This window comes from Lactuca serriola, chromosome 2, assembly GCF_051521515.1.
Source record: "Lactuca serriola cultivar US96UC23 chromosome 2, Lser_US96UC23_V15, whole genome shotgun sequence".
NCBI lineage: Eukaryota > Viridiplantae > Streptophyta > Magnoliopsida > Asterales > Asteraceae > Lactuca > Lactuca serriola.
Window position 1 is genome coordinate 186868030 of NC_136409.1, and position 21005 is coordinate 186889034.

The following is a 21005-nucleotide window of genomic DNA, read 5'->3' on the forward strand; positions in this document are numbered from 1 at the left end:
AATCACGAAAGGGGAAAAACCATCCAGCTGCATCCCGAGAAGATCCACAGATACCATTGAGTAGCACTCGTACATGGTTAAACCTTGTAAGAAAAATCTCTGAAGCATCATAGACACCGGCTTTACCTTCTCGCTGTAAAGAGCGATTGCAAACTTTTTGAGGTTTTTTGCTCTGGCGTTGAATTTGATCGGCGTTTTTGCAGATTCATCTTCATTTAGCTACTACATCATACAGGTGTGTTTTGTAATTCTTGTCTATTTTTTTGGATTCAGTTTGTTGTTTATTTTGTGATCTTGGGGATGGATCAGAAGTTGACTTTGATTTTAAAAGTGAGAAAGTCATGAAACGTTCAAGCTCTAATTGGACCTCGGACCTCAGAAATTTTGGAACCTCATTTTGGCAATAAACGGTTTTGCGTTCAATTTTTACTAAACCCTCGTTATTGGATCACTTTTAGTTTTAGCTTTTTGAATGTAAAACCCCTAATGTCAGTTTTAGTGTAAAGATACGCCGTTGGATGGGGGAGTTTAGAAATTTAAGAACAGGTCGTCAAGCTCCAGCAGCTAGGCAATAGATTTATGAAGGATCTGGAGAAGTTGGGAAGGAAATTTACCTTCAAAGAACGAAGAATGTATAGATCCCGACTTATTGTTTCTTTGCTTTTTCTCCGACGGTTGCTTATAAAAAAGATTATAGTTTGTAGCTACTAGTTTGCAAATCAAGCTATAAATAGCTAGCTTTGTCATGAATAAATGCAGCTGGAGCTTGGAAGTGCTTATAGAGAGAAGTCTGAGGCATTTATTAGATAATATGGTAGGTGTTAGAAATGAAAAGCTTATATACACAAACATGGATACCAAAGGAAGTACTTCTGATTGACATTAATTAATCTGTATCCAGCCTTGTTTCTTCCTGTGTAGAAATTGGTTGACATGGGTCTTGCCCTTTCTGTTTCTTCCTATAATTTGCTGTTTCTTCCTATAATATGTATTTTTTGTTTTTCAAAGAGATGCTTGATCATCTCTTACAATGTCTGTGGTGAAACTTTTTAGGTACATGAATATGGATGCAAAAAGTAGTTATTGGACACCCTAGGCAGCTGGAATGTATAATTAATGATGTATTTTGTCAATATGATGAATGCTTTGAGTTGCTGAAGTCTGTGTGTTTCCAAGTATTATACTGCCTGCGATGTTTCATGTTTATACAGCTTCTCATTATTTTATTTGAAAATGAGCTTTTCCTGGGTTAAGTACAGAAAAGATTGAGCAACAAAGGAGAGTGAATAGCTGTCTGATTGTTTAGAAGAGCATTACTTTTGTTCTAAGGTTACATATATCAACAAAGGAGACTAAAAATGTTTTGAGTATTAGTTGAATATCTTAAATTCTCTCCAATAATCACAGAATAGGAGAATCTTGTTGATAAAAAGATTTTCTGATATTTGTATGATAACATATTTGTTGTGGTTATGAAGTTGATATTATCTGATGAGATGTGTGTTATACAGAATAGAGGCGTTTTATAACATGAGTGGTGCTTAAGCATTATAAAATTACATTCCCCCAAGTCGGTATCCCAGAAGATGGCTTCTGTTGGAATGGCTCCGCTGACAGCTGAAAAGGTTGATGGTGATTCAATGTTTGTTGACAAACTGCCTGAGGAAATCAATGAAATGAAAATCAGAGACGACAAGGTGGAAAAGGTTGTCTTTTTTTTTTTTTTTTTTTTTTTTTTTTAACACTTTTCTATATGTGCATCTTTTGTACAATGAATTCTGACACACATAAATGATAAACCTATCCTGTTGTAGGAAATGGAGGCAACTGTGGTAGATGGAAATGGCACTGAAACTGGTCACATTATCGTTACTACCATTGGAGGCAGAAATGGTCAGCCCAAACAGGTAAAATGATCAAATGTCAGTTAGTTTTTGTATTTATATGATATAAATTTGGTTGAGTTTTTATGTTTCAGACAATAAGCTATATGGCGGAGCGTGTGGTGGGGCAGGGTTCTTTTGGAATTGTATTTCAGGTAATAAATAAATACTGTATAAAGGAAACACAAGATATATATATGATGTGGAATTACTGTTTTATTTACCCTGTGGATCTGGGAATTGCACTTGTGCAGGCGAAATGCTTAGAGACTGGAGAAGCTGTTGCAATTAAAAAAGTATTGCAAGATAAACGATACAAGAATCGGGAACTGCAGACAATGAGACTTCTTGATCATCCAAATGTTGTTTCACTCAAACACTGCTTCTTTTCAACAACAGACAAAGATGAACTTTACCTAAATTTGGTTCTAGAGTATGTACCTGAGACAGCTTATCGTGTAGCAAGGCACTACAGCAAGGCAAATCAAAGAATGCCCATGATTTATGTCAAACTATACACGTATCAGGTATATTAATTTGTTATTTTTTTCTTCCTAAAAAGTTATGTTATATTATGTAATGAGGTTTGGTTTGTTTTTTCAGATTTTCAGAGCACTTGCATACATTCATGCAATCGGTGTGTGTCACCGTGACATCAAGCCTCAAAATCTTCTGGTGAATCCACATACTCACCAGCTCAAACTCTGTGATTTTGGAAGCGCTAAAGTTCTGGTAATATTATATACTAATATTAATATATCTTGAATTTGAGTTTGATTGTAAGTTGTAACAAACAGGTGAAAGGGGAACCAAATATATCGTATATCTGTTCACGATATTACCGGGCACCTGAACTCATATTTGGGGCGACTGAATACACAACCGCAATTGATGTCTGGTCAGTCGGTTGTGTCCTTGCTGAACTCCTTCTAGGACAGGTTCTTTCTCTGCCTCTTTAGTCTTTACTTCACCTCCTAATTATTATATTTTTTTTACAATATCCTTTTGTACCTTTTTCTAGCCCTTATTCCCTGGTGAGAGCGGAGTTGACCAACTCGTAGAGATCATTAAGGCAAGTAACTTATTATGCTTTTTTTTTTCCTTAAATATTCAAGTTTTTTATTTTTATTTTTTGAATTATGTTTATATGTGTGTAGGTTCTTGGTACACCAACTCGTGAAGAAATCAAATGCATGAATCCAAACTACACAGAATTTAAGTTCCCACAAATCAAAGCTCACCCCTGGCACAAAGTGAGTTTTATTTTATATTATATATAGAAGAAGCCCGATTTGGGGTTTGCTTTTTTTTTTTTTTTTTTTTTTTTTTTTATAAGTTTATAAATGTGATGTGTAGATTTTTCACAAGCGGACACCCCCAGAGGCTGTAGATCTTGTTTCAAGACTCCTCCAGTATTCTCCCAACTTGAGATGCACTGCTGTAAGTGAATGCATATCTTATCTTCTTCCTTTTTGTTTTGTTTATTATTTATATATAGGCACATCATATTCTAGTTTCCATGGATAATAAGAATAATAAATTGAACAAACAAATCAAAACAGTTGGAGGCATGCATCCACCCCTTCTTTAACGAACTTCGTGATCCAAGCACCCGTCTTCCAAATGGCCGCCCCTTGCCACCCCTCTTCAACTTCAAGCCTCAAGGTTAGTTCTGTCTTTTTTTTTTTTTTTTTCTTTTCATTGTGATGATGGAATTCCTCCCTCCTTCCTTTATAACTGGAGGTTGATATAATTAATTGATATGACAGAGCTAAAAGGGGCATCTTTGGAACTTCTGGCTAAACTCATACCTGAACATGCTCGGAAACAGTCTCCCTTCCTTGGCTTCTAAGTTGTAATCAATCGCTTGCCTGCCTGCCTAATTTATTGTTTGTCCTCAGCCTCAGATATATAGCAAGCAAGCAAACAAGCAACTGTGGTTTATTAATGTTTATGTTTAGTTTTTTGTTGAACTTGATTGCTTTTGTATTTTGTGTTTTATATCATATGCATATGCATATGGTGAAACTTATGTAGACCTACCTGTATGGAGTATGAAGGATGATTTATATGCAAAAATCTGTTGTGGTTTCTTATTATATTCAGTGCTTTAAACGGGAACCAAAGACCAGAGTAGTTGTCAACAACGGCCAATTTTATGTTAAGTTCTAAACCAGATTCAATCGTACGGTTCAAAGAAGAAACCCGGGTTGGACCGGTAAAAACCGTTTGAATAGGTTTATTAGACTCAGATAATTTGATTTCACTTAGCCCTTTAAAAAACGTCCATTTCCAAAGAAAATTGACTAGCTCGACTGATGAGGTCATTTGGAATGTATACATCTCAAAAGCTAATGTACACCACTGTCAAATATAGATTGACGGTTGAACTGGGAATTGATCAGTAGACCGATTCAACTCAAAAATCGGTCACATACTATTTTTATTGTTGGTCACATACTATATTTATTGTTGAGTTTTAGATTGTACCTTTATGATTGTAATTGTAATATTTATTAACACTAATCACAAAAAAACCCAAAAATGATATATAGATTATCATTATTGTATTTTTTTTAATATATAAAAATGAGTTTTTTTTAGTGAAAGGGATATAGATAATATATTTATTTTGAGTTTTTTAATAAAAAAATATATGTTTTTTCAAATTAATTTGGTATATATATTTATATATATAATCTTTAGAAAAGTCTTTAAACTTTAACCATATTAATGAAAATGCCTTTACTGATTATTTATTTATAATTTTGCATTGAAAATTGGCATTAACCGGATACAAGAGTTATTTTGCAAATATTATCAATATTTTAAACTTAATTGTAAAAAATAATCGGGGATAGTTTTTGCATTAATGAATCCAAACTTTAGAGATTTTTCTACATATTTTCTATTTATTATTGTTTAATTTTTCGGTTTTTATACTCACTTTTTCAATATACATTTTTGTAGGGATTTTTTTTAAAATTTTATTTTATAATTACATATATATATATATATATATATATATATATATATATATATATATATATATATATATATATATATATATATGGAAAAAGTGAATATATGGCTGTCATGTATGTAATATTAGGTATAGAACCATCAAAATTGAATTCATTTTGATTAAAAAACATAATTTTTTTCTTTGTTAGCTTCTTCCTATTACTTTTAAGCTCATATTATTCCTAATTTCATAATTTATCTCCAACATCTATGTATTTCGAATGAGTTTTTTTTAGACCTCTAGTAGGCTTTATCGCTTTCTTTGACACCTACCATATATATACTTGCATGGTCCTTTTTGATGTGTTATGAGAATAAATTTATTGGGTTTTTAATGAACAATTTTAATTTTTCACTATAATTTTCTATATTAAATTTGAATATGAAGATTTATAGGTAGTTGATAATGTATTTTTATACATGGTTTGTGGTGTAAAATAAAATATTTAAACCTCCATAAAAATATGTACAGAGTCTATCATCTATCCTAATAGTGAATATAAGAAAGATGGTAGAGAGATTTGATTGCATTTTGTTAAAACTATATAGTTATTGATGGTTCTATACCTAATATTAGGTACATAACAGTCACATATTCCCTAAGCCCTATATATATATATATATATATATATATATATATATATATATATATATATTGTTTTTTTTCTTCTTCTATGGTTAAGCTTATATTTCACTTTTTCGCTTTAACAACTATATTTTGTAAAAACTTATGGATCAAAAAAACTTTACCAACGCCATACATCCTGGCTCCTACCATCGATTCGCATCCTATTATAAATACCTTGGCCTGACTCGGGCGTTTTTCTTTTCTTTCCACGCTTCTCCGGCGAAGCGGGGTTTCCTCTCTTATTGACATGTATACCTCCATAACCACCGAGAGGAAGATCATTTAGAGAAATAAAAGAGGTTCTCCCGTTTGTCTAACGTTTGTCTCTGTTTTCTGACCTAATCATCCATCTCTGCTTTAGGCATTTGAATCGTCACGCCTTCTGGTAACATTTTGCTTCGTCTCCTTTTTATTTTTTTTATTTAGGGTTTTTGGTCGCGTTTCAGATCTATCGTCAAGGTTTTGGTACGATGATAAAACCCTAAGCTAAATGTGGCTGTTTGTATCGCGAAATGGCGTTTTTTTCAGGGTTTATCTCATTTGCTCGGAGTTTGTTTTTTTGAAATAATTGTGCAAGATATTTATGAAGTAAATATGAAATGATTTTTGAAAGAAATGTAGCATAGTTGATTTTGTTGCATCTCGAACCCATGAGCATATAAACGAACGCCTCCGGATTGTGTATTGCATGCGTGTAAGGTTATCTTGGTTGCGTAGGCTGATAATTTTTTCTCAATGATCCCGATGCTTTAGCTGTGAACACTTTTGAGGAATATTTTATTGCATTTTAAACCACAAAACAAGGAAGCCATTTTGTTAGCTCTATGCTTACGGTATAGACCATTAGCTTGGAATTGGGGCTTTTTATGGTTTCCTAAGAGGCATATCATAGCATGCGTTGCTGACTTTATCAAAACTAATTAGGCTTTCATTTTTAATGCCATGTATCATAAGTGGCAGAATTTTCAGGGTTTTATATATTAATGACGAACCACCGTTTGTATGTAGTTTTACAGTGGTTTCATAAGGCCTTGATAGAATGTCAAATCAACAACAGCAAGGCTGTTGGGTTTGTTCTCATTCATTCAAATGTATGAGCTATATTGTTATTTACATCAATATTCAGCTGTTATTTGTAAAGTTTTGCAAGTTAAACTTCCTCTGCCTGCTGCAATAGTAACTTGTATGTTGTTTTACCAGATATTTGAAATTGCTTTGCTGAAATGGCTGCTGCTGCAACTAAAACTTCTGCTGGTCCACGCTATGCACCAGAGGATCCTACTCTCCCCAAACCATGGAGAGGGCTAGTTGATGGTAACACCGGGAATCTTTACTTTTGGAATCCAGTGACTAATGTCACCCAATATCAGAGGCCCTCAGTGCCCAAGGAAGATCCACCTCCACCAGAAGTTCAGGTGCAACCATCTTCCCAAGATGACAATGGCGTTGCTGCTGCTTCTGATGATGTTACACATGAAAGAAGTGGGAATGGTGGATCAAACTTTTCTTCCGAAACAAATTGTCATTCTCGTGAGGTTTGTGTTGAACGTATTTTTACTGTTCCATACTTCCATATTATTGTTCTCAATGAACTTATGACTCTTGTTCTAATCTTATGTTAGACTACACAAGATACATATGATGCCCCAAAAGAGACGGAGACGGTTGCTTCTGGGCAGGGAGGGCCCCCTTATCAAGCTCATGTCAGATCGGCTGGAAGTGGTTTATCACCAGATGCTTATCGCCAAAAGCATGAGATAACTGTATCTGTAAGCACGAAATACATGATATCATTAATAAGTTAATTGTAAGCTGTCTGTTATGATGATGCAAATGCAAAATTGTTCAGGGAGACAATGTGCCCCCACCCTTTACATCATTTGAAGATACTGGTTTCCCTTCTGAGTTGCTTAGAGACTTACTCCAAACAGGATTCTCTGCTCCAACTCCCATACAAGCACAGTCATGGCCAATTGCCATGCAAAATCGTGACATAGTAGCAGTTGCCAAGACAGGTTCTGGAAAGACTTTGGGTTACTTACTTCCTGGATTCATTCACCTTAAAAAAACGCGCAAGAATCCTCAGTTGAGTCCAACTGTTTTGGTTTTATCACCCACAAGAGAATTGGCCACACAGATTCAAGATGAAGCTGTCAAATTTGGAAAATCATCTAGAATATCTTGCACGGTATTATGCTGCCTGCTATTAAATCTTCAGTAAATAGTAGTTGAAGTTTTTATTTAATGCAGTGTTTTATAATGAATGCAGTGTTTATATGGAGGAGCACCAAAGGGTCCCCAGCTAAGAGATCTGGCAAATGGGACAGACATTGTGGTTGCGACACCTGGGCGTTTGAATGATATTCTTGAAATGAGAAAAGTGAGCCTGAGTGAGGTGACTTATTTGGTGTTGGATGAAGCAGATAGAATGTTGGACATGGGATTTGAACCTCAAATTAGGAAAATAGTAAATGCGGTCCCCACGCGTCGTCAGACTCTTATGTACACTGCCACCTGGCCGAAAGAGGTGCGGAAAATTGCAGCTGATTTTATGGTTAATCCGGTTCAAGTCAACATCGGAAACATCAATGAACTTGTTGCCAACAAGTCCATTACACAGGTAGCAATCTTTCTCTTTCTTTATAAATAATAATAATAATAATAGTACTTGATGATGTGATAATTTGTTTTGCAGCATGTGGAGGTTGTGGCTTACAATGAGAAACACAGACGATTGGAGCAAATACTGAGATCTCAAGAACCCGGATCTAAGATTATTATTTTTTGTTCAACAAAGAAGATGTGTGATCAGCTGGCGCGTAATTTGACCCGCCCGTTTGGTGCTGCTTCAATTCATGGAGATAAAAATCAGGGGGAGAGAGATCATGTGCTCAGTCAGTTTCGCTCAGGGAAGTGTCCTGTGCTTGTAGCAACCGATGTTGCTGCTCGTGGACTCGACATCAAAGATATCAGGTATACGTATTTATTTTTATTTTTAATCAATTACTAGTAATTTATTTATTTATGTATTATTAAAACAATTACATGTTATGCAGGGTGGTGGTAAATTATGACTTCCCTACAGGGGTTGAGGATTATGTACACCGGATTGGAAGAACTGGGAGGGCAGGGGCTACAGGAGAGGCTTACACCTTTTTTGGTGACCAGGATGCAAAACATGCATCTGAGCTTGTTAAACTTTTGGAAGGAGCAAATCAACGTGTCCCTAATCAAATCCGTGAAATGGCTTCACGGGGTGGTGGAATGGGAATGGGTGGTGGCAGATCTAGGCGCTGGAGCTCCGACACTGGTGGTGGTGGATATGATTCAAGCTATAGTGGTGGAAGAGGTAGCTTTTCCTCTGAAAAAAGCGGAAACCGTGACAGGTATATAAATGTCAACTTTTATGGATGGTGGCTGTTAGTAATAGTAGTAACACAAACCCTATATGTCCATTGCAGTGACAGAGATGCAGGTGGTGGCTATCAGGGTAGGAGCTTTCATGAAACCATGCTTGGTGGTGGTGGTGGCAGAAGCCCGCCCAACAAAGGTGGTTCAGGGTGGGGGGTGTCCAATGACCGTAGTCGTAGCCGTAGCCCGGAGAGGTTTGGTAATGCGCCACCTGTACGAAGCTTTCACCAGACAATGATGGAACGGGCTCGGCCTCCACCTGTATTTAAATTTGGGGAAGCCGATGGGAATAATGATGGTGCAAATTAATTAAAGGCGTTTGTTTTGTGGTCTATTTTGTGTTTTAGTTAATATAAAGTATGGTAGTAGTGGTTATGACTTATGACATACATAGATATGTTTGTCTATTTTGGTTTTGGGAGCTTCTAACATAGAGGGCCAGATGGTGGCCTAATAGCCTATAGGTTATGTTTTTGTTTTTGGATGGATGGATGGATGGGTTATGTCATGTGTAAAGCGTGAGAAGCTGTGCTTGCGTATGCTATGTTCTTTGTAGCTGTTGGGTTATGGTATCTTCATTCTGTTCCCCTTGGGCGTATTATTGTGAATATTAAAGCAGGTTTTTTATTTGCTTAACCCATCAAGTCATTTTACCCTTATAGACTCAAAAGCAAACCATGTATAGCTTTCAAGATTAAGCTGTTAAGCAAAAAAAAAAAATTCCAAATATATCTTGGTCATACTTTTTGAGTGCTCTGTTCCTTTTCTAACCAGGGCAGAGGGCGATACAAAAGAAAAGGGAAAATGAGTGTAGAATGTATATATGCACAATTATTGTTTCCAAGGCAAGGCGAATTGAAATGATATGCGATGCTTCAACCTATGAAGCTTGTATTACAAGTCAAGCAGCTTTTGGTTTTATCCGTTTTGCTCTTGAATACAGGAAAACTCCAGCAAGTGCCAAACCAGTTCCTGAAATTAATTATGATGAAGGTGAGATAAGTAGAGTAGCAAATGCAAATTGTAATTGTAAGCAGTATCTGTAGTGTAGTGTAAAATCCATATTTACCAAGGGAGTTTATGGGAGACACGGGTGTCTGAAAGAAGATAACAGAGGAGACGATGACCACCACTCGCTTCACACAGTTCCCCACGGCATGTGTCACTGGATTTACCATTTGTAGTATCATATACGATACCTGTCACTCCTCTCCACATACATACTTTTACTTTAATCATCACATCACATCATATATATATGCTACTATAGTATTAGTAGCATTCTTTGTGGCTAAATGTGGTAGAATTTAACCTTTTTTACCTGTTGATAACTATGAAAGCAGACACCAGCTAGAACAGACCTCACACATAGCTCTCTCACATTCACACCTTGACTTGCCTAACAAGTTACAAGAATCCTTTGTTTTCAATCATGATTCATAGTCTAAAATATTATGTAGTCTATACTCACAGCAGACTGCAGGTACTCTGGAGTAAACTTGAAGCCTTCTAATAAGAACATAAAAGGGATCAACAGGATAAAGGAGATGATGGTGATAACTGAGAACAGATTGATATTGTCCAAAGCTTCCTGTCCAGCTGGTAAATTAGCTTTTTCATAATTGATTTAGGAGTGAAAGCTAACTATATAATCGGTAATCACATTATTACCTCTTTCCTGACCATAAACTTTTTGCTAAGTACATTACGTGATTGGTTGGTGACATTTGAAGCCATTGCACTTCCAAAACCGATCCTGTATAATGTATATATATATTTCATCAAATCAAAATTAGAGATGCATGGTTAACTCTGATTGTTTGACTTAATTAAGAAGTAGGTATGACTACGGGTTGGGTTTGGAACCAGTTAAATGAAGATTCGGTGAAGGATGCCAATGCAACACCACCCACAATAGGTACAAGAGATGAAACCACCCATAATGTTGGTCTCTGTCAACAAACATAATTAGGAGAAATTACCCAATATGATCACTTGATTAATGCCATTACAGTGTATATACTGACCTCTGAAAGTAGAAGTGCAGAAAAGAGAACAGTGAAAAAAGGCTCCATGGCTTTAATTGTGTGAGTGAAGGAAACCGCAACTCTTCCAAGACTTATGTTAGTCAAAAGGTTTCCCATTGTGTGTGCCACTGCCAACATTACCACAGGTACAATCTGACATCACATCATCAACCATGCATTTTATAAAATCAGCTACCTACTCATTGCTCGAACAAACATTTATTCATTAACCAACAAATGAAGCAGTGTAAAAAATATAATTAAGCACCTGGGATTTATAAATCTTGGGTCTTGGATGAAGTTTAAGTGCCCACATAATCAAAATCATCACAGTCCCACACCCAAATTGAAACGTGGTCACTGTCATTGGGTATGGAAAAACCTTAAGAACCTGTATCATGTATCATGTACAAAACAAACCAAATTAATCTCTACCATTTATTCTTATTAACACACAAAAACACAGTTTCTGACCTGTTTGTTGAAGATGTTGAAGTAGATGTTCAAAAGATACCACACTCCAAACATGGCTGCCAGCTGTAAATTCCGGCCAAACTCAGCTGGATTTGCAGACTCACCGGAGCTTTCAGAAGCCCTGGCCACCACCAAATCATTGTAGATTCGTTTTGGAGACACGAAGGAATAGTAATTATTGTGGGTTTTGTAATTAGAGCTGAAAGTGAAGCCTGGTGTGTTTGAACTTATGCTTCTGCACAGTAAATGGATTGGTGAAGAAGAAGAAGATGAAGAACGTGGTAAGATTTTGGGTGGGTTGATATGCTTTAGGGGTTTTGGGTTTAGACTGGAGCTAGAAAGAGCTAATGCATAGCTCTCCATTGATTGTTTGTGGAACTGAAAGAAAAAGATTTTGATCTGAGCTGGAGAGAGAGAGAGAGAGATTTTGATTTGCATGGGATATAAATCCAACAATTTACATGTCAGTAAGGTGGGGACATGAATCCCTGCATTACAGATTTATGGCCACCATTCAATTTACATGGAATATAAAACTTATAGTATATTTTTACGTAAAAAAATTCCTAATTGAAATTTGGTGAAGAGTTAATACACCTACAAAAGTTGACATCATTTATATATTTTGTTATTTACTCTTTTTTTGTTAAATATATATAAGATGCAGACAATAGAAATGTTTATTGGAGTATTTTTTAAATGGTACAACTAAAATGCACAAAAAATTGTTGAGGACATAACTTTGAGTTTGAATTTGAGGACAGGTGGATGGTACGTAGTGAAGAGGCTGACATGCCCCGGTCCAGAAGTTTTGAGCGAAATTAAGCCAAGCCTTATATGTCAGATGAGTTGTGTGTGGACACCCTTCCAAAAATTTTATTTCCACTCTTTTTCATTATCTTTAATATTAATATATTTTCATTACAAATTGTGTTTGAAAAAGAATTGCACCTAAAAAGCTATTTGTAATTCTTTATGGGGACCGTTTAGCAAACGAAAATCGATGTTATTACTTATTGTATTTATTCTGAAACTGAATAATAATAAAAAAAAACTAATAGTTTTATAGAGACAAGTGATAACTATCTGATTTGCATAAAAGGCTAATTATTTAAATGATCTACTCATTGTAATGTAACATCTTTTCCATGTAGAAGTATTTGTATATTTATTGTAAAATCCTATGAGTAGAATGTATTTTTATTTTTATTTTTTTGTAACCGTCTCTGTAAGTAATTATTTTCGCCTAGTTTATAAAGATTCGTTTGTATTTCAATCAACAACCAATTAAACATAATTCCAATCTAAAATATAATAACATTTGTGAAACTCAAAATTAAGATCCATTATAACCATATGTATTTTTATCCTTCGCCACCTAGCAATATTTTAAAAAAAATAAAAATAAAATAATATTAAAACATAATGCTTTATATTTTTTTTTGTTATGATATTGTATTTTCATATTAAGTAGCGCAATGGACTTCAAATGAAGACTCCAAATTGTATTGGGAAAATGACTTATTAAGATAATTAATTTTTCAGTTGTTCACATCTGATTAACTATCTTTTTTTTTTGAACAAATCTTGGTAACAAATTTGTTGGAAGTGTTTCTATATGACCATTATGACATGTTATAACATGTTAAATCCTAGATGTGAATGCTTTCAACAAATTCGTTACCTAGATGTGTACAAAAAAAATAGTTACCCAAATATAAACAAAACCAAAAGTAAAAGTAAATTACACGAATAGTCCCTGTGCTTTGGGGGAATTTTTTTTGGTCCCTAACTTAATTTTTTAACTTGGATATCCCTAATATTTATTTTTGTTGCGCGTTTGATCCCTATCTTACCTAAAAAGACTATTGTGCCCTTATTAATTTATTTTTTTAATTAATTTTCTTGTTTATGTATTTATTCTTTATATATTTAAGAAAAAATAGTAGACCCCATATATCTGTATCCCTTCACCATCACATCTCTCATCCTCCTCAACTTCTATTTATTTTCCATCTTTAGTGATATCGACATCTTCATCATTCCTTCTTTTTTCGGTCCTTCAACTCTGTCGAATCAACACCACAATCCACTAAAGATGAAGAGACAGTAGGTTATGGTGTTAGTTCGCCAGAGATGAAATACCAAAAAAGAAGGATGGTGAAGACGTCGATGTTACTAAAGATGGAAAAGAAATAGAAGTTAGGGAGTATAAGAGATGGGATGGTGACCGGCAAGACCCCAAATTAAATTTCTCAAATGTGGTTTCAGGTGTACGGTGAGGAGATACATATATATGGGGTCTATTTATTTTTTTAAATATATAAAAAATAAATACATAAATAAGAAAATTAATTAAAAAATATATTAACAAGGGCACAATAGTCTTTTTAGGTAAGACAGGGACCAAACGTGCAACAAAAAATAAACAATAGAGACCATCCGAATTAAATTTGTCAAATGTGGTTTAAGGTTTATGGTGAGGAGATACAGATATGTGGGGTATATTAATTTTTTTAAATAGATAAAAAATAATACATAAATAAGAAGATTAATTATAAAAATTAATAAGGGCAAAATAGTCTTTTTAGGTAACACAGAGACAAAACGCGTAACAAAATATACAGTAGGGACTATCCGAATTAAAAAAAAAATGAGTTAGGGACCAAAAACACAAATTCTCCCAACTTGTTGAAAGTGTGGGGTCTATTAATTTATTTTTACATTTCGTTTTGTTCATATTTGGGTAACTATTTTTTTGTACACATCTAGGTAACGAACTTGTTGAAAGTGTTCACATCTAGGATTTAACCTGCTATAGCAATTCATAATGGTTATATGTGAACACTTTCAACAAGTTTGTTACTTAGATGTATACAAAAAAAGATAATTACCCACATATAAACCTACCGAAATGTTAATTATCTTAATAAGTCATTTTCCCAAATTATATTTGGAAAAGAACTGCACCTAAAAATATATGTTCATAATTTTTGGTGTGATCCATGGCCCATGGGGATAGTTTAGCAGGCAAATGTTAGTTTAGAACCAAATAAAGAAACTGTTAGTTTTATAAAAACAAATGATAACTATCTAACCGTTTATTTTATAAAGACAAGTGATAACTATCTAATTTGTATAAAAATAATAAAATTAATTGCTTACTCTTTGTAATGTAACATCTTTAATCTTTTACAAGCAAAATATTTGCATATTTTTTGTAAAATCCTATATAAGTAGAATTTTGGAAGAGTTTTGTATGTGTCCTTACAAATCAAAATATCTTATTTGTACAACCTAATTTCTAACTATAATATTTATCTTTTATAAACTTAAAAAAAAATCTGATTTGGTCAAATGTTTGTTTTAACATTTGTACATTTCATCTTTGATATTTAAAAGAGATTAAGATCAATTTTTTTTTTTTTCTTAATGTTGCACCAAATGGCAGTTGTGTCAAAACTTTTACTTGTATATGTCCGAAATGCTTGCATATTTATAAATAAGAAATTATCAGTATGAACATAATTTTTATACAAACAATGTCTTATGAGTTTTCAGCAAAATAATATTTTTTATATAATTTATAAATATTCGTTTGTATTTCAATCAATAAACATCGCAACATAATTCCAATATAAAATATAATAGCATTTGTGAAATTCAAATTTAAGATCCATCATAACCATAGTTAATTTTTTATTAATTTTTTATTTTTTTCGTAGCTAACTAGTAATATTTTTCAAAAAAATAAAAAAAAAATAATAAATAATTAATTATAACATGATGCTTTATATCTTTTTATCATGATGTGTGTTTTCATATTATGCATTGGCCCACTGGACTTCGAAATATTTTCTTAATAATTGTAATAATAAATAATAAAAAGGTACTTGTATAAAACAGACAAAAACATATGTCACATGTAAGTACATTATAATTTTATAACAAATTAAAAATAATCATCGAATAAAAATGTTAGTAAATAAATTTTTTATTACCTATCTATTTATTCATAAAAATATAGTTTAATGGAAGAGTTGGATAAAATGAAATATGTAATTGACATTTAATGAATTAACTTCAAACTATAATAATCCAATGTAGAGTTGCGCAATCTTGATCGATTCTTTATAACCGGCTCAATAAAATTGAACTATTTTTTATAGCTGGTTCATTTAAAACCACATCCCCATTTTGATATAGGTTCTTTTTTACTAAAATCTGTTTTTTCTCTGTTTTTCTAAATAAAACAAACTGAACCAGTTTTTAAACTGAAAAACTCTGATTTTTTAACAAAATTTAACTTAGAAAAAAAAAACAAATCTAACTGAAACTGGTTTCTAATAAAACCAGTTTTTTTTTTTTTATTTTTTTTTAATTTTTTTATTTTTACCAGAACTTATTTAAAACAAATGTTTGTGAATCTATAAAAATAGAGTTTCAATTAGGGGTGTTAACGGGGCGGTTCGGTTCGGATAGTAATAAAATTGTGAACCGCCATCACGGGGCGGGTACTTCATGTGCACTAACCGAAACCGAACCGAATTAGCAAAAAAACCGAACCGTATAAAGGCGGGTAACTACGGTTCGGTTCACGGGTACCCGCTAAATATAAAAATTCTAATACAATTAAAATTACAAACTTCATTCTAACGATTTCTTTCTAAAAATTACTAAGTCCAAAGAATTATAAAAACATAATGAAGATCAAATAACATACATTATAATTAGTATAATAAATATAAAAATATAAATAGAAGAAAACATAATGTAGAAGTGTAAAATTGAAATAGCCGATCATGATTTTTGTTTGGGATATGGCTATATATATATATATATATATATATATATATATATATATATATATATATATATATATATATATATATATATATATATATATATATCAAGCGGTTCGGTTCGGTTATCCGCGGATACCTAAGCATCCAAACCAAAACCGACCCGTTGATATCCGGTTTTTTCGGTTTCTGTTTTTTTATGTTTCGGTTTTTTTCGGTTTCGGATCGGCCGGTTCGGTTCGGTTTTTCAGTTTTGTGGTTTTTTTGCACACCCCTAGTTTCAATGATTCAACAAAAAAAAAACTTATTTTAATTAATTATTTTAAGAAAAAAAACTATATAATTATATGAAAACACATGATTTAAGAGTGGTTTATTTAAGGACCCAAATTTTGGTCTTCAATAATCACAATCTGGTTTGCTAGAAAAGATTGCAAATTGATCTTGATCTTCCGATCGACGTTCTGTTTAATTATGAGGAAGAGTATGACCCTTTTGACGGTTGACCATATAGACCTTTACGTTATGTATTAAATTCCGTAAAGTAACACTTTTTTATAAAAAGGAAGCAAGGAATCACAGTGAGATATGGATATGATCCATCATTGTTATTTGGATTTTATTATGAAAGTCATGAATCCTGATTAAAGTATTATGCATGACTCATACGCATCTATCTTCGTTATGACACGTGCACAAAATATTGTCAGAATATTCATATGCATCCTTAATATTATAACACATGATTTCTTCGATCTAATAACAATAGTTCTCGAAGGAGAAGGAAACCCCGAGTTTTCTTCCACCATTAGCATTTGATTTAGCAGCTGTCCTCCAAATTACAAATCCTTTTGGTGGTTTTGATTCATAGAGAACTAAGCAGAAGATGCAGTCCAAGTGTTTGTTTTAATTCCTCTCCAAGGTACGTATAACCGCTTTCAATTTCTCATGTCATCATCTTCTATCTCTATGGCTTTGGCTTTGCTTTAGATAATCGCACGCAGATGCAATGGAATTATTTTATTTGGGTACGTGTTGTGTGTGTGTGTAGATGCCTAAATGGTTAAATGGCCTGGGTGTTTTACTTGTTAATTTCTCAATCTTGCTATATGCATTTCGCTTGTTGCTCCTTTTGAATTTAGATCGTGGTATAATAAAATGTTAACTTGAAGGTTATATAGTACGTAGGATCAGATGAATCAAATTTTGCAAAACAAATCAATCAAATCCTTTTCTAAATCAAATACCCAAAGTTTTTAAACACTATGTTATGTATCCTGTAGGATGGAGGTTGTATTTTCCGGTGACACTACTCGCCTGAGTTACTGGTTGACCTGGGATTTCTTGCTCTGTTTATCATCAGTGTTTACCTCCACAATCACAGCATCAATCCTGATATGGAAATATGAAGGTTCAGACAACACAGAAAGAACTTCTTCTCTGTATGATGGTGAATCATGGATGCCATGTCTGAAAGGACTAAGCCCTTTTTGGTTAATGGGTTTCAGAATGATTGCATTTTGCTTGATTTTAGCCGCTTCAATTGCTGATGTCGCTACTCATGGCACCAACTTATTTTACTATTACACCCAGTAAGTAACTCATTATTATTATCTCCATTTTCATCTACTACTACTACCACAAACTTGCAATGAGAATGAGTTGTTGCTTTTTTATAATTATTTCTCTAACTTACAACTTGTGTTTGTGTTTAGGTGGACTTTGATTTTGACAACAATCTATTTTCTGGTATTTAAATTATCACTTATAATCAATTCATGTTGATTGAATATTAATATATTATTCAAGTGTCGTCATTTTCTTTGACATGGTTTTTTCATTTGTTGTTTCTGTTTAGTTTGGATCGGTGTTATCTGCTTCCGGATGTTTCCGGAAGGACAAGAATAATATGTATAATGGTCATAGAAAAGATATAATAGACACAGAACAAGGAATTGGAATCTATATGCCTCTCAACCATGAAGTAAATCTTCAAGAGGAATGTTATTTCTCACAAACTGCTGCAATTTGGGGATACATTTTCCAAATTGTATTTCAGGTACTTTAACTTTAAAATAATAATATGACGATATTAATTACCCCTTTGGAAACCAATCTCATCTGAAACTTAATTTTTCCTTCACAGATTACTGCTGGGGCAGTGATGCTGACTGATGGTGTTTACTGGCTAGTAATCTTTCCATTTATTAGCATTTCAGATTATGAAATGAGTTTTGTAAGTCTTTATAATTACTTTACACCCATTGTTTGTGATTTGAGAGTTTTGTTATGGTGTTTAAAGATTTTGTTGTTGTTTTTTGTTAAAACCAGTTAACTGTTGTTGTTCATTCACTTAATCTTGTTTTGGTGCTAGGAGACACGGCCATGAATAGCTTGGTAAATTTCTTCATCATTAATTTGTTTTTCTTTTTAATTCATTTGAAGTTTAAAAAATTGAAATCAGACTCTTGTTTCAGCGTTTGCCATGGTTCAGAATTTCATATTTTATCTTGTTCACTGTGTTATATGTGATCTTCGAGTGGATTGTCCATGCCTTTGTTGAAACATGGTAATTATATACAAAACATCATTAAGTTAAATAAATAAATCTTGATTACGATTTATTTCTAAAGTACATAATGTTTTACGTGCTCTTATGATTTGTTCCAGGTGGCCATACCCTTTCCTTGATGTATCTGCCCCATATGCTCCTATGTGGTATGCACATACATATATATATATATATATATATATATATATATATATATATCATTTCATTATTTCTGGATAACCAAACATGATGATGAAATGCAGGTACTGGATGGTTGCAGTGTTGCATCTTCCATGTTATGCTTTGTTTGCGTTGTTTGTGAAAACAAAGTACACAGTCTTGTCTCGATGGTTTCCTGAGTCATATCAATGTTTGAGATGATATCTGTTTTAGATTGCATTAATGCTCTTTTACAACAAATTAATTTCATATTCATTAGATTATTGCACTCTTTATTCTTTTCAAATCTGACAAGGTTATTTTAACTTTTTGTTTGAAATGTAGTTAAATTGTTCAAAATAGATGCTACATTTTTGGTTTTTTTATATATATGTCTTTCTATAATATAATACAAGTTGCTTGTTATCTACTCATGGTTATAAAATATAAGTGATTTTAGTTGTGTTCAACGTTATATTGTAACCATCATATGATATATTATCATTTAATAACAATAATATGGTTTAATTATGATTGTTTTGTGACCTTTGTGGGAGATAATATTTTTGGTGAATGTATACTATAAACATTATTAATTTCGTTAAAAATGAAGAAAAACTCGAATACTGTTGATGTGATTTTTTATACGTAACATCCCTTGCATGGGTTTATCTGAAATAGCCTTTAGTAAATTCCATTAAAATATTTTCAGAGTTTTAGTTGCAGAAAAATAGTCTCAAAGTTTAAATCAAAATATTTTCCAAAGTACAAAAGCAGATAACGGTCCCAATTAAAAATTTCCAAACATTTAGTGGTTTAATAAAAACTTTTCTTGCGAGAGTGTCACAACAGATATTAAAATAAGGTTTATGGAAACATTAAAACCAAAGGTCTTCTAAATATCCAAAGCTTACGAGTCTCCTAAGCTTCTGACAATATCTACTAACTTGCAAAATTATTATGAACAAGTGAGTTAGACTATGGGGAACCTAGTGAGTACAATGTCAGGGCTAAGCATTATGGACAATGTATGAATGAACACTTTGGATCATACACCAATGCATAACCCATACCTTCTCAAAACAACAATTACCAATTTGGGGGCAAAAACATATATTTTAACAAAGTACATTGTAATTTATAACAATTTCCATACAAACTTCACGGTCGAAGTAGTACCTTTGAATAATCAAAATCCAAAATAAAAGTAATTAAACAAATAAATACTCATGTGAGCTAAATCAGGATAGAAATCCAATTTACTAAATTCAATGGTTCAAAACATCCAAGAAGCATATGTATTGACTCGGGTTCAAAATCCAAACATGACAAAAAGGGGTTTCATATACCCATAAGGTTTTCTTAAAACATTTATATTTCCAAAAAAGACAAGTAAGTCCCAAAATATATAAAAGGGGTAAAACAAAATCAATCCCAAATAATCAAGATGCAATGCATGCAACTACTCCCAACCCCTTGTCAATCTTAAAGTCCAACCAACAACAAATATCGGATGTAAAGAAATCATGACAAACAACCAACTTTTTGTACTCACAACCGACAACAAAATAATGATGGTCGGGTGTGAAGAATGCACGACAGAACCGAGTCGCCCTTACATCCACAAACAAGGCACTAGAGCCATCCAACCTAGGCCACACGAGGGGTAGCGAGTCTCTACTCGTGTACATGAGGATTATCTAGAAATATACTAAAACAAACAAACAAACAAACAACTGTGCATTGGGTATCCGGGACCACAAAGTCACATCCATCCTAATATGATATGCATGTATGCAATAAGTAGTGCCAAAATCTCATTTCTCAAAATAAGCATTTTAGCTTTATACCAACCAAATGCATTTCTGAAAAAAATAATTTCATGAATACACAAATAATCCTCATACGGGCAACTAACAATCAAATATATGCTGGATAGTTTCAAAACACAAACCCAATAATAGGGGATGTGTATTCCTAGAGGTTCTAAAACGGGAAGTCAAGAATATGTGAATTCTTACTAGCGAAGAATAAGATAAAGCCCTT

General features: G+C 33.1%; 4 protein-coding genes across 7 annotated transcripts; 3 read left to right on the forward strand and 1 right to left on the reverse strand.

Annotated features, from left to right (window-relative positions):
- On the forward strand, positions 1-3982 carry LOC145087753 (shaggy-related protein kinase epsilon-like). Of its 2 annotated transcripts, none has more exons than XM_079025812.1 (12): positions 1-235; positions 1512-1706; positions 1815-1907; positions 1979-2038; positions 2138-2410; positions 2487-2615; positions 2681-2821; positions 2905-2955; positions 3041-3136; positions 3240-3323; positions 3446-3548; positions 3653-3982. In XM_079025812.1, exons 2-12 carry the CDS (start codon positions 1587-1589, stop codon positions 3733-3735), a joined length of 1233 nt encoding a protein of 410 aa, XP_078881938.1. In that variant the 5' UTR covers positions 1-235; positions 1512-1586; the 3' UTR covers positions 3736-3982. The 2 variants fall into 2 exon arrangements, with proteins under 2 accessions (XP_078881938.1, XP_078881939.1); XM_079025813.1 differs by having other exon boundaries at positions 98-235; positions 1517-1706.
- Positions 3983-5721: 1739 nt separating this feature from the next.
- Positions 5722-9582, forward strand: LOC145087755 (DEAD-box ATP-dependent RNA helicase 14-like). Its single transcript, XM_079025814.1, has 8 exons — positions 5722-5920; positions 6736-7070; positions 7158-7304; positions 7385-7723; positions 7805-8155; positions 8231-8508; positions 8592-8921; positions 8997-9582. The coding sequence occupies exons 2-8, from the start codon at positions 6759-6761 to the stop codon at positions 9253-9255; spliced, it is 2016 nt and encodes a 671-aa protein (XP_078881940.1). The 5' UTR covers positions 5722-5920; positions 6736-6758; the 3' UTR covers positions 9256-9582.
- Positions 9583-9648: 66 nt separating this feature from the next.
- Positions 9649-11887, reverse strand: LOC145087756 (phosphoenolpyruvate/phosphate translocator 2, chloroplastic-like). Of its 3 annotated transcripts, none has more exons than XR_013700871.1 (9): positions 11448-11887; positions 11242-11364; positions 10974-11126; positions 10813-10898; positions 10618-10702; positions 10418-10537; positions 10268-10345; positions 10016-10156; positions 9649-9918 (listed from the first exon to the last, which is right to left on the reverse strand). XR_013700871.1 is itself a non-coding variant. In XM_079025815.1 (9 exons), the coding sequence occupies exons 1-9, from the start codon at positions 11883-11885 to the stop codon at positions 9848-9850; spliced, it is 1284 nt and encodes a 427-aa protein (XP_078881941.1). In that variant the 5' UTR covers position 11886; the 3' UTR covers positions 9649-9847. The 3 variants fall into 3 exon arrangements, 2 of the variants coding, with proteins under 2 accessions (XP_078881941.1, XP_078881942.1); XM_079025815.1 differs by having other exon boundaries at positions 10016-10145; positions 11448-11886; XM_079025816.1 differs by lacking the exon at positions 9649-9918 and having other exon boundaries at positions 10029-10154.
- A 4865-nt stretch (positions 11888-16752) lies between these two features.
- Positions 16753-19368, forward strand: LOC145090650 (uncharacterized). The gene is made up of 9 exons (XM_079028779.1): positions 16753-17171; positions 17533-17841; positions 17965-17998; positions 18108-18308; positions 18396-18485; positions 18581-18646; positions 18727-18818; positions 18920-18967; positions 19064-19368. The coding sequence occupies exons 2-9, from the start codon at positions 17534-17536 to the stop codon at positions 19179-19181; spliced, it is 957 nt and encodes a 318-aa protein (XP_078884905.1). The 5' UTR covers positions 16753-17171; position 17533; the 3' UTR covers positions 19182-19368.
- The last annotated feature ends 1637 nt before the right edge of the window (positions 19369-21005 follow it).